Below are 13,417 nucleotides of genomic sequence, written 5' to 3'. Positions count from 1 at the left end.
CAAAAATGATAGCCAGCTTACTTTTTCATGCTTGTGTTTCTCCTTCTCTTTCTCTCTCTTCTCTCTCTCCCTTTTCTCTTTCTCCCTCTCCCTCTCTTTCTTCTCCTTTTCCTTCTCCTTCTCTTTCTTCTTCTTCTTTTCCTTTTTGTCCTTTTTTCTTTCTTTCTCCTTGGGCTTATCCCTTTCCTCAAACAGTTTTTCTGGGAGCATTGGTGACAAGGCAGGCAGCATGGATGGCGGGACCCTCACTGCAGCGGAAGGGCTGAACAAAGGCAGTGCCATTTCTTTTGGGGGTAACACCAGCTGCATCGGAGGGGCCTTTATCTTGTCTTCTCTGCTTCTTTCTTTAACCTTTTCCCTTTCTCTCTTCTCTTTATCTCGTTTGCCTCGTTCTCGGTCTTTCTTCTTGTCCTTATGCTTCTCTTTTTCCTTCCTCACAATCCCATCTTTCAATCGCACTTTTGGATCAATGTCTTCAAATTCTCTGATTTTAAATTTATAAGGATCGGAATCTTCATCTTTCATAAACTCCTTCCACGGGTACCTGACCTCCTTGGCTTCCTTTTCCTTCTCCCTCTCTCTCATTTTATCCTTCTCTTTGTTTCTTTCTTTGTTCCTCTCCTTTTCTCTCTCCCTATCTTTCTGCTTTTCTTTCTTTTTCAACTTAGTCTTCAGTTCTTTTTTCAACTTTTTCTTTACATCCACAGATGAAGGTTGCTTGGCTTTCTCCTCATAACTTTTGTGCAGAGGTTCGGGAGTAGGAGGAGAAATGGAGGGAGAAGAGATATACGAGAAGGTCGGAGGCATGTTAGAAGGGGCTCCTAGCTTTGCTTTCCGTACCACCTCATCAATCGAGGCATCCATTGTCCATGAGTTATCAGAACTTGAAGTTCCGCCAGAAAGAGGCAGAGGAGTAGACCCGGACTTGGTGAAGTTATTGGAAGAAGTGGAAGCTTTTGGAGTGGTGCACTCTGAACCTGAAATCCTCTTAGGACTTGTAAAAGTGTCTACTTCAGATTCCGATCCAGAAGAAAACTCAAAAGGATCTGGCTCCCGCTCTGCACAGGCGCGTGCGATCACAGCATCGATGGAATCATCGATGGTTTTGTCTGTCACCACAGCCTTCTTCGGCTGCATTTCAATGTTCAGTTTCCCAATTTCTGGGGGAGTCTGTGTTAGCTTTATAGGGATGGTTTCCTTAACAGTTTTTTCAACCACCATAGCTGAAGGGGTTCTATTTGGCGTTTCAGGTCTGGCAGGGGGTTGGGGTACAGGAGTTATAATCTTGGGGCTCTTAGGACTCTTGGGGCTCTTAGATCGTCCAGGTGATTTCTTTTCTTTGGGGATGGTTTTTGGTGACCGAATAGGACTTCCAAGCCGTGCTGGTGATAGGGTAGTTTTGGGAGATTTAGTCTTCTGTCCTGGAGAGCTAGCTTTAGTCTTTGTTTTTGGTGTAAATGACTTTGTTTCTAATGGCTTTGCAATTGGTAGTTGTGACTTTGCAAATGGAGCCAGCATTGGGGGCTCTGGTGATGAAGGGGCCAGATCTGTACTATCCTGGACATGCACAGGAGAAAGCATTGGTGGGATCTTCTGTGGATTTATTGAACTAAGAGGTTCTCGTGTTTCCAACAGAATATCCAGGGAATCTCCTTTGGTGCTCAGGAGTCGTGGGCGCTTCATGGTGGGCATTTCTTCCACCTCAGGACTGTCCAGTGGCCTCTTACCCAAGAAATTCTCATCATTGATGACTTCCTCCTCCTCCATTTCATCATCTTCTTCCAAGGGCACTTGCATGGCTTCTGCTGATGTGCCCCCATCAGTGGGCACCTGCTCCTCTTCTTCCTCTGGTAATAGAAGAAAAGGGCATTATTAGAATGGAGCAGAGAGTAACAAACACTACTTCTTTGATGGAAGAAATGGAGTCTACAGGGAGTCCTCCTGGGTCTTCCCACCCTGGGCTTATCATTCTTTTAGAAGTAGCAACAGGAAGACCAGCTTCCTAAATTCATTTCCTAATCTGAAAAAATACTATCTATTTCTATAGTCTTCTCATGCTTTCTCCAATACCCCCATACCCCTCAAAAACAGAGATCAGTTTTCATGACTGCTAATCTCAGAAATGATGGAAAGGCATACTCTTAAAACACCTGTGTGTGCATGCATCTTTATATGTGTATACATGTGTATACTTGCGTGTGGAGGCCAGAGGTTGACACAGGTGTCTCTGTCAGTTGATTTCCACAGTACTCTCTGAGACAGTGTCTCTAAACAAATATGGATATTACACATCCAGGGAGACATGGGTTATGGTAGATTGCCTTCAGGTCCTTATACTTTTGTGGGAAGCATTTTATTAAGACATATTCCCAGCCTTTTGGGGGAAAAAAACAACTGTGTAATAAATTTTAGTTCCTTGTACACAACTCTCATCATAGGTATACTCCTTGGAGGGCCGCATGGTGCAATGCGGCTCAGAATCTGAATCTGTGCTTTAGCTAGAGTTCTGTCCCTACGGAGTGAGGGGTCTTAGGCAATTTCAACCTCCTTGAGCCTGTTTCCTGACTTTCAGAAGGAGCTGATGCACTTGCCCCGCCTATTTGCCTGAGTTGAGTTCTTATAAGATCAGATTATACATTTTTGTGCATATTAACTAAGTATATAAAACATGATGATAAAGGCAAACTATAGGGTCAATTCATAGCCTAAAGCAGTATGTGTATATAGTATATAGGAAAGTAATTAGTACTACAGACAAAGTTATAGGATTTCAAAGCAGAAGAGGGCAACTTGCTGTCAATAGGGAAGACTTCAAGAATAATGCAGTGATTAGAACATTGCCAGGAATACCACAGTACAGGAAGAACAGTTAGTTGGCAAAGAGGAGGACTTATGACACAGAAAGTACGTAACAGTCATGGAATATTGCGCCTGGAAAGTGAAAAGTAAAATGGGAACAAAAGAATGTTGAGTAAAGTTGTATTCACATCACAGAAGTCAGAAGACATCTGCTACTATAGACTGGAATATGTGTAAGATTATCCTGACAGGTACACACGATGAATAGATTGTGGAGTGACAGACACCAAAAGAAGAGGACATATGTAGTTAAGACAGAAGAAGAGACTAGACTAGAAAGAAGTAAGCAAATAGGAAGCAGGAGAGATAAATGAATTCTTAAGACAGTGAACAGACTGCTGCAGGCTCAGGTATGAGCTGAAGGGTTCAAACACAAATCCAAGGCTTCATGGACTAATCAGTGCCATCATTCCACCATTAACAGAAAGAAGAATGATGCCTTGGGGGAAACTTTAGCCAGTAGTGTTGACTGAGCAAATAAAAGTATACTGAAGTCCCCAAAACCAGACCTGGATGCGAGAGGCTTCTGTTGATAACTAGAAAAACAATGGATGAGTGGGATGAAATATGAAGGGCTGATTCAGAATTTTGAGGACTGCTTCTATGTGAAGACAAAAGGAACAATGAAATACATGGATGATCAGGTGTCAAAGAGCTCAAAGGATCAAGAGGTTCTGAAAAGAAAGTTTAAGGCAAGAGACAGAGCTCAGTGGGTAAAGATGCTTGCCAGTGAGACTGATACGAGCTAGAGTCTTGGGGTCCACATGGTGGAAGGAGAGAACTCATGTCATGGGTCATCCTCCCATCTCCACATGCATATTGTGGTGCACACACACATATAAACAAATGAGTCAAGTGGTGGTGGCTCACACCTGCAATCCCAGGACTCAGGAGGCAGAGGCAGGCGGATTTCTATGAGTTTCAGTCCAGCCTGGTCTACAGGTTGAGTTCCAGGACAGCCAGGACTGTTACACAGAGAAACCCTGTCTCAATAAAACAAAATCAAACAAACAAAACCCCAAATGAAAAAATAAAACATTTAAAGGTTTTTGTTTTAACAAAAGGAAGCCCAGTGAATACAGTCAATGCTTGTCAAGAGGTCAGTGAGAATGAAGGCAAGTCAGGCTACAAAAGCATTCAGGGGTGAGTGAGTGAAGCAATACAGCGAAAGTACTCTATAAACTATAAAGACACAGAATTTCAACACAATTATTGCTACACTTGACAAACTCACTGTCATCTCTCCAGTAGCCATGGCAGAAACATGGGAGTCTTTTCAGACCTTTTTTTTTTTTTTTTTTTTTTTTTTGCCCACTTTCCTTCCTAGTTCAACTTCTGAGTACATCGTCTTTGGGTTTAACTATATTCTGGTTACATGTACAAAAAAGACAGCCAAGAGTATTTCCTTCCTGGTCCTTCAAATTAAGGTTTGCTGTGCCAGACTTTCAATGTTTGGAGCATCTAAACATTGCCTTTCCTTCTTTTACTTACGAAAATGTCAGGACAGATTTCAAATGTGCTAAATTACTAGGAGGTAAACCTGTGAAGAACCAGAAAGAAGATCGCTTAGGATAGTTTCCCAGGGAATGAAAGTTTTAGAGTATTTATTAGTGGGCTGAAGATGTAGCTCTGTTGGTAGAATTCTTTCTTAGTATATGTGAAGACCTGAATTGGATCCCCGGAGATGCATAAACCAGCAATGGACAGTGGGTGCCTGGGAAAAAAAGAGGTGCAATGACAGTCAAACCAACTGGAATCCATTCTATCTTTAGAATTACACACCTGTAATTCTAGCATTTGTGAGGTGGAGGGAGGAGGGTCAGAAATGGGGCCTATTGGAAGGTCTTTAAATCATGGAAGGGTACCCTCTAAAGGGAATGTGGATTCTGGGGTACCCTCTAAAGGGAATGCGGATTCTGGTCTCTTTATTTTCTGCCTTTGTTTCCTGGGTCATGACATCAGCAGGTTTGCTCTTCTGTGTGCTCCCCTCATGATGTATTGCTCTGCACAGGCTGAAAGCAAGAGTCAACCAATCAAGAGAAACCTCCAAAATCGTGAGCCACAAAAAGCTTCTCTTTATATGTCCATCATCTTGGCATTTGCTACAGTGATGGAAAGATGACAGACACATCTGGCATGCTTTTGCAGTAGCAGTGAAAAAGAAAATAGTAGGAAACAATACGGATGACTAAGGACAAAAATCTCTTAAATCACACAAAAGGAAAAAAAATACTATCAGCAGCAATGTCCATCTTTTTAAAATCACAAATGTTGATGGGGGCAGGGCAGTACAAACTTCACTGTTATTTTTCTCATTGACAGCATAAATAATCCACACTCCCTACATTTCTCTGAGGAATAATGAAAAAAACATGCTTCCTTAGCAAACTTCTCAAACAAAACCAAAACAAGGCAATAAGGTCTGAACACACCGCAAGGATTTGAGGATGTTAATTCTAAGCTATGATAAATATTGACTTAGAACAAAATATCGTTTTAACTAGAACAGTAAATGCCTTTAAAGAAACACTGTAATCTAAAAAGCTAGTACACATTAGGAAAAAGAGGAAATTGTTTGCACATGGCATGAAAGCTTTTTATCTCATTAACTACACAGATGCATGCCACTTTAACTTCAGTGGCGTGTTCTCAAACCAGGCAGAAAACACACTTCTATTTTTAAACTTTAACTAAAAGGACAATAAAATGCTACCCACATATATTTCTAGCCACTTCATTATGTCTTTGGATAAAGGCTGCATCTTTAAAATGTTGCTGTCAAATATTCTTATGACAGTGACACTAACAAAAGAAGAGAGTCTACTTTTGGGGTCAGGAGGATTGAGAAGATGGCACATAACTGAAACAACCTGATGGAATGAATGGTGAGGGCTCGATGGGTCCGAACAAAGGGTATTGCTAAGAAGGCTGGGTTCGGGGGGCGGGGGGAGGGCTGAACAGATGACCAGTAAGCGGGAGATGGACAGTGGGTGCCTGGGAAAAAAGGAGGTGCAGTGACAGTCAAATCAACTGGAACCCATTTCAACATTCTACCCTTTAGTCTGAGGTTAAAAAAAATTTAATAACATCTATACCGTGGGATATAATATTTTTAAACTGTCCTGTCTATAACCAAAATCAGAATCCTTAAAACACAACATGTATAAATGAGCTTGTATATTTTTTTTAAAAAAATCTACTTACTTAAAAAATACTAGCAAAGACAAGACAATTAGGCAATGACAATTCATAGAGCACAGCCAATCAATGACACGATAAATTAGCAGTAGTGAAGATGTGTTCTAAATACCTACATACCCTGACGTGTAAAAAAGCCTCATTCCACTAACATTCTGCACAATAAAAAACTAGAATGCGATCTAAGCAAGCCAATGTGAAATGACACCTAGCATTATAAATGGCCTAATCTATATGTTAATACTGTTGTATCACATACCTGCAGCAAGACTAAGATAACAATATGACTTTGGGGTTTCTATGGCTACATCCTGGCTAACGGGCCTGAAAGGGCTGGCTGCTGACACCACACAAGCATTCTGAGTGCTTCTTTTTGGTTATTTATGATATGATTTATGATAACGACAACATCTCCCATTTTCTTTCCTCCTCAGATACAATAAATTGCTACCGTTAATCACCCTTCTCCGTTCAACTAGGATTACAATAGCATAATAGTTCCAGCTATGGTAATACTGTGGATTTTTACAAGAAATAAATATAAGCAGATCTCTTCAGACAATGTCAGTATCTCTAATATTTCAATCACCTTCCTTTAAGTCATTCAGAATAAATTTTGCTACAACTAAGATCCCATATCCAGAATATAACCCTTGGTGTGAATCAAGCACCACATACTCACAATTCACGATTGTCACAATTTTCTTAAATTTGTCATACAGGAAGGCTGCCCACAGGGCAGTTTTTCCAAGACAAACAACGGCAATCAGTCGCTTCTTCCCTGAATTGATAGAGCCTATCTTACTGCTGTTCCTCAGCCCTACAAGACAAACTAGTTGTTTGCCTATCAGAAAGCAAACTAGTAGAGAAAGAATAACCACCCTGCCGTCACACAGACATGGGTCAAAGCCTCCACCTGTCACTGGTTGTGCAGTTGCCTCATCTTTCTGAAGTACTTACTTTTCTGACAGTGTTCAAGGAAAGCAGCACCTATGCAGCTTCTGAGTAACAGTAAGACAAAGTACATAAAAAACAAAACCAGCTGGCCCTCTGGAGGTGGCCCTCTTGCCTGCCTGCCGGATGGTGAGAACAGCAGAGCCAAAGCATCAGACATGGAAGGGAGGCCACAGATCACCAGTGACCACAACTATGTGAGTTGGCCTAGCCATGTCCAGCAAATTGAATGGTTGAGCCAACCCAGCTTAAGTGTCAAATTAAAACACTGTGAGAAATGGCGTTTCTGTTTTAATACACTAAATTCTCAGGTTCAGTTCAGCAACATTTTAACTATGTATTCATATGTGCGTGCACAATCAACTGTCATTACTTCACCATTTGCGGCAAATACTGTTCCTAAGGAAAATATAGAATTAAGTTCCTGTGACTCTCTGGTCATGTTTTCCTCAAATGATCAATGTATAATCTTGTCTATGTACCTGCCTTCCTTCCCTTTTCTCTTTCCTGCTAGATGGAACTTAATGCCATCCTTCTTCCTCAGGCCCCTGAGTGATGGCATACGTAAGCACAGTCAGCTATGTGCAATCCTGTTTAACAACACTTGATTTAATATATATTGATGGCTAACACTGAAGCCTTGGTTAACACACGTAACTTATTCTGTCTACACATATTTTCTGTAGGCATATCTCAGTCTTTTGTGCTTAAGGGCAGTAGGCAGCATACAGAACTCTGTTAGGGGCCATAAGGTTTTGCACAGAACACGGAAAGAGTACTTGTTCCATGAGAACAGACAGGAAGGCCAATAGCAGCTTAGAAAACTGAGTGACAGGTAAGTCAATTTTTAAAATTAATTAATTATTTTATTTGTATGGGTATTTTGATAGCCTGTATGCCTGTGCCTTATACCCACAGAAGCCAGAAGAAGATATCAGACCCTCAACGCTGGAGCTATAAATGGTTGTGAGCACCCACATAGGTGTTGGCAATCAATTCTGGGTCCACTAAGAGAGTAGCCAGTGTTCTTAGTCGCTGCTGAGCCATCTCTTCAGCCCCATAAGTCAATTTTGTTTTTTGTTTTTGTTTGTTGCCATCTTGCATGTACTCAAATTATTTTGGGAATGACATGAGTATTCTGGGACTAAAAGTGCCTATAACGAATAGGCAAATCCAGTAAAACAGAATTCATAAGTACAGATCAGTTGTTTGCTATATGAATATGATTTCATTTCCACCCAGCACGTGTATGGACTACTGATTTAAAGTAAGGCATTTTACTCAAAAGTAATTGCATTTCCCATAAGCACTTCATGGCAAGAAAAAATAGCATGCTTGATACAATCTTTCTGTTGCTATGATAAAGCAATTCTAACAAAAGCACCTGTATGGAAAAAGGCTTTATTTTAGTTTACAGTTCTGGGTTCAGTCATGATGCAGGGAGTCAGAGCATCTGCAGCTTGAAACAGCTGGTCACAGAGACACGGTCACAAGAAGAAAGTAATGAATGTAAGTATGCTAGTCATCGGCTCTCTCTTCCACTCTTACCCAGTCCAGGATCCTCTGCTTGGGGATGGTACCATCCATACAGAGTGGGTCTTCCTGTTTTAATGAACACAATCAAGACAGTCCCCTACAGGCGTGTCTAGAAACCTGCCTGTTAGATGACTGTAGGTTTTACCTAGTTGAAAATTAAAACTAACCACCACACACTTAATCATGACATACCTGACTTAGATGTTTCTCAAAATTCAAACTGGGATACATTTTAGATTAAGTCACAGAACAGTCATACACAGAGCACTCTGCTCAAACCACATGACAACCCCCCACCCCCGCCAAGTTTCTAGAACATGGTGAGACCTTTCATGTTGTTTTCCTCCTGAAAGAACACTCTTCTCTCAGTTGAGCCTGCTTCTCTCTCACTCTGCAAAGTTCAAGCTTAGCATTGTGTTTTCAGTGTACTTCCTAGTCATCCTAAGACTCTGGAGAAACAATTATGCCTGTCTGATCATTAATGCCATTTTTGCCTCTTTTTCCAACTAAGACTCAGAGAAATAGGAACAAAGTCACTGTCAGCTGTTAACCATGGTAAGAATTAAAAATGGTCCCAATTGATGTTGGTTTAGCTTATTTTTCCACCTTACGAGGACTCACAACTGCTAAGTGTTCAGGAGAAGCCACACTTTGGGTTTTGAGACTTGATCTTTCCCAAGCAAGTAATCTTTGCTAAGAGGCTTCTGCTATTTAAAAGCAAGTCTACCAATGCAAGGCTCTGATCTCAAAGATTTACTAGGAAAGCAGAGGCAACGAATAAACACCGAGGATCATTCACCGTGATTAGGAGCTAGGACGCCAATAAAATAGGGCAATGCCTGTGGAGAGGGACAGGCTGGTAAGAGGATCACCAAAGAAGTGACGCCAAAGCTGTCACCAGACAGAGAGAAATGTGACCCTGGGTGATGCTTAAACAGACATGCTAGGGAAGAAAGAGAGGGAGAAAGTCATGCTGTGGTGTCAGCTTTGGCGGGGCCTATGTAGAAGAGAAGGGGCCTGCCCAAGTTACCCAGAAAGTATGACTGGGCCACAAGGAGCCACTGGTCAGCATCCGGAGTACAGTGAGACTGGAAGAAGGTAAATGAGCAGGGAGGAGGGCAGAAGAAGTGGAAAGCAGATCTTCAAGTGCTCGCTTCTCAATGAACAAGGGAAACTATAAGACACCCACCCATGTGACAGTTTCAGCAGAGGAGCTCAAGATAACTGGTCAGATTGAACAACCATAGTGAGCAGGAGAGCATTATTACACGATGTGACATAGACACAGACTCACTACCACAACGTGAGGCAAGAGACCTACAGTCCTTTTGTTATTATTATTGTTTTTTTTTTCGAGACAGGGTTTCTCTATAGCTTTTGGAGCCTGTCCTGAAAGTAGCTCTTGTAGACCAGGCTGGCCTCAAACTCACGGAGATCCATTTGCCTCTGCCTCCTGAGTGCTGGGATTAAAGGTGTGCGCCACCACTGCCCAGTACTGCAGTCCTCTTAAGCTAGAGGCTGGAGGCCAGGGCACCTGAGAATCCCCTTGGCAAGAGGCGATTTATCTCAGGGACTAAGCCTCATCACTAAAACCATAGCGGCATTGATGCTTCCTGCCACTATATATTGTCACCCACACATGTCTGTACTGCTACTGAGCCAAATACTGTCTCAATGACCTTGACAAAATTTGGAGAAAAACAAAAACAAAAAAACACGCCAACAACTCAAGACCTGGGGCTTTAAAGCTACTTTAGAATTAATTCTGAATAATTGTCCCACAATATTAGTTTCTTGATTAATTGCTTAAGATAAGGTCTCCTTGCCTCTGTAGCCTCCAGTGGCTCCCTCTAGTTCCCATAATCACTTTTGTCTCATTCTTCTAATCCCTGGAAGGCTAAGAGAAAAATCAGAGATATACCAATTCCATCACTCGAGGATTAGCTGAAAGATAACTCTCTGAATTCCATCCCTGACCACTACGCGAGTGATTATTCAGTAACTACCACGCATCTGAGAGATGCACTTATTATTCTCATCCTGCTTCAGAAGAAAAAGTTATAAACACTATATCCTTTAATATTGCAAATTGGCATGCAGGTTACATGAGGAAAATGAGCCCTATTTTTTTTTTTGCTGCATTTTGCTTTTCTGATTCTTTTGGTAAACAGAAAGTAAAAGCTAAAATGAGAATAATTAGTCTTTTGAAGGTATTACTAACTAGAAAATTAGGACTCTATTTTTGACTAGATTTGTGTCTTACAAAGCAAATCTCTGCATAATTTAATAAAAAATTGGCAGGAATAGGTCTTCCATCTAATTTCAACAAAATTAGCATTCAGCTACCTGAATTTTTGGCAGTAATCCAGTATGTTTATCTAAAGCAGTTAGTAGAAAATAAAATTGACAATTGTGCCTAAACAAGTTAGTTTCTCTCTCAAATACAAAAGCATGCTTGCATGCACATGCATGCGCACACACACGCAAACAAATTTTAAGAAATTAGTGAAAATTTCAAAAGTACATTTTATGAATGGATTAACAATTTTTTATTCTTCCTATTACATATATCAACAGCAGATAGAGCAAGAAAACCCCTGCCTTCAATGCACCGAGAACTCTATTGTAATAGTTTAAACAAGAAATGTCCCTTTCAGGCCCTTGTGTTGAATGTGTGGCCTCTGCTGGCGGTAGTATTGTGGAAGGTGGTGTAGACTTTAGGAGGCCCAAGGGTCGTGCCTTTGAACCCTCTTCCTTCCTCTCAGTCTACTATCTGTTGTGGGTGAAAAGCCTCTGCTCTACGCGCCTGCTAGCACATGCACTACCCTGGACCAGAGCTTCAGGAACTGCGAACTAACACAAACAATGCCCCTTTACAATGTCCATGGCAGGCATTCTCTCATAGGATAAAACCAACGCTGAAAATTGGCACTAGAGAAGTTTCATTGTCGCTGCAACTAAACTTAGTCAGAAAGTTCTTAAGCCTTTGGAAGTGGGCTGGAGGGGAAATCTGGAAGGGTTTGGATCAATAAACTCGGAAGATCAGGATGCCAACAGAGATGAGAGCAGTAAGGACTGATCACGAGGCTTTAGGTGGGAACTGGAATAGAATTCACCTCACATTTTGGCAAAGCATTTGTCTGTTTCATCTGTGTCCTGACAGTCTGAGGGAGACTGAGTTTAAAAGTGATGTATGTACTCATTTGTCTGGTCTGTGGAGCACAGTTACGGCAGCTGCTTTTAGCCAGGCTTACAGTAATGATTGGGACAAAAAAAAATGCAGAAAAACCTGCAGCTCTTTCAGAAAGGCCCACGCAATGGGCTAAAGAAGAGACTAGCGCTGTGAAGAAGCCAGGAACCATTTTACATGGGGACAAGAGGAAAGATGGCATGGAGACATTTCAGAAATGAGTGAGTCAGAACATAGAGCAGCCTCAATTGTATAAAAGAAAAAACTCATTTAAAAGACTAGCCATGTCTGGGTACCTGAGAAGACTTCCTACCATGCCCAGGTACCCAGGCACACAGAGCCCACTACAACAGGGTTTCACAATAGCTCCCTGATTGAGAATTGACTTCTGGAGAACAAATAACACAGAGGAGCTGAGAGGTGAATGCAGCCACTCAAGGTGGTGACAGTGGCCAGTGTTTACGGAACATGGTCAAACTCCCTCCAACGGTGGTAGGGCCAGATAGGCAATCAAGAGCCAAGGCTTCCTGGCTTGCAATGTCTTTAAACATTTTGAATTAGCTGTTGTGACAGTTCACTTTAACTGTCAACTTGACACAACCTAGAATCATCGGTATAGAGAGTCTAATCAACACTGGGTTGTGATATTTCTTTGTGTAGTGCCAGAAGTGCCCAACAGTTTTACTGATGGGCTTCTGAAATGTAAAGCCATAAGTAGACAGGGCATGTCTGCTGGAAAGTGTCTAAGTTAACTAATAGTAACTAAGGAAGAATTGGTTAACTAGGGAAGACCCAGCCCATTATAGGTGGGATATTCCCCAGGTAGGAAGTCCTGAACTGTGTTAAGAATGGAGAAATTGAGTTGAACATAAGCAAACAAGCAAGGAGCATACAAGTGTTTATTTCCTTCAATTTCTGACTGTGGGTCTGATGTCACTAGCTCTTTTTAAGCTCCTGCATTGAATTCCCCATACAACAGACTATTACCCGGAGCTGTGATGATAAAACAAACCCTTTCTATTATAAGTTGATTTTTACCAGGATATTTTATCACAGCAACAGAAATGAAAGGACAACTGCCAGGATTTACAAATGTAGAGATTCCTTAAAGAAGGAAAACTAAGAACAAACAAGCAAAACCCACCCAGACTTCTTGCCTACTACACTGGATTTAGCATTCCATATCTCCTATGAAGAACATAACAGAACATGGAGGCCAGCCCGAGGTGGGAGCACACACCCCACAGTCACCCAAGTCCCACTTGGGATCTGGGTTTGCAGCCTAAGTCTGACATAGACCTATCCCCAGGGTTCTCTCAGGCATCAAGAAGCCAAGACTAGGTTGGCTTCCTCTGAGAAACCACAGCAACTTTACTTTTAGAAAAGAGAAGCTCATTGTTTTCTATTTACAGTCACCAGGGAGACCGACAGGCAGCATCACGACTACACAAGCAATGTCACGCAGTCAGAGAAACACATTTTCAATATTTTGGTTGAAAAATATAATTTTCAAGTTTAAAAAAAGAACCATTAACTATCTGAGAGAACTCCTACATCCATGCCAGTGAAATTTAATTAAGCACATGGGTTATAGGTTATTTCATAAATATTTACCTTCAATATCTTTTCAGATAGGCAATATTTATATGCACATTTTACACAGGAAGCCTCACTGAAAAC

General features: G+C 41.4%; 1 protein-coding gene across 1 annotated transcript in view; it reads right to left on the bottom strand.

Annotated features, from left to right (window-relative positions):
• Taf3 (TATA-box binding protein associated factor 3) overlaps positions 1 to 13,417 on the bottom strand; it is a 154,756-nt gene that overhangs the window by 37,507 nt on the left and 103,832 nt on the right. Inside the window, exon 3 of the mRNA XM_041630806.1 lies at positions 22 to 1,847. Coding sequence (XP_041486740.1) covers positions 22 to 1,847 — 1,826 coding nt within the window. The remainder of the gene's footprint in view (positions 1 to 21; positions 1,848 to 13,417) is intronic.

The sequence above is a fragment of the Microtus oregoni genome, unplaced genomic scaffold (assembly GCF_018167655.1).
Source record: "Microtus oregoni isolate MIOR12 unplaced genomic scaffold, Mior012 000035F_ref0000213, whole genome shotgun sequence".
Classification (NCBI taxonomy): domain Eukaryota; kingdom Metazoa; phylum Chordata; class Mammalia; order Rodentia; family Cricetidae; genus Microtus; species Microtus oregoni.
This window is presented reverse-complemented; position numbering and strand designations above follow the sequence as displayed.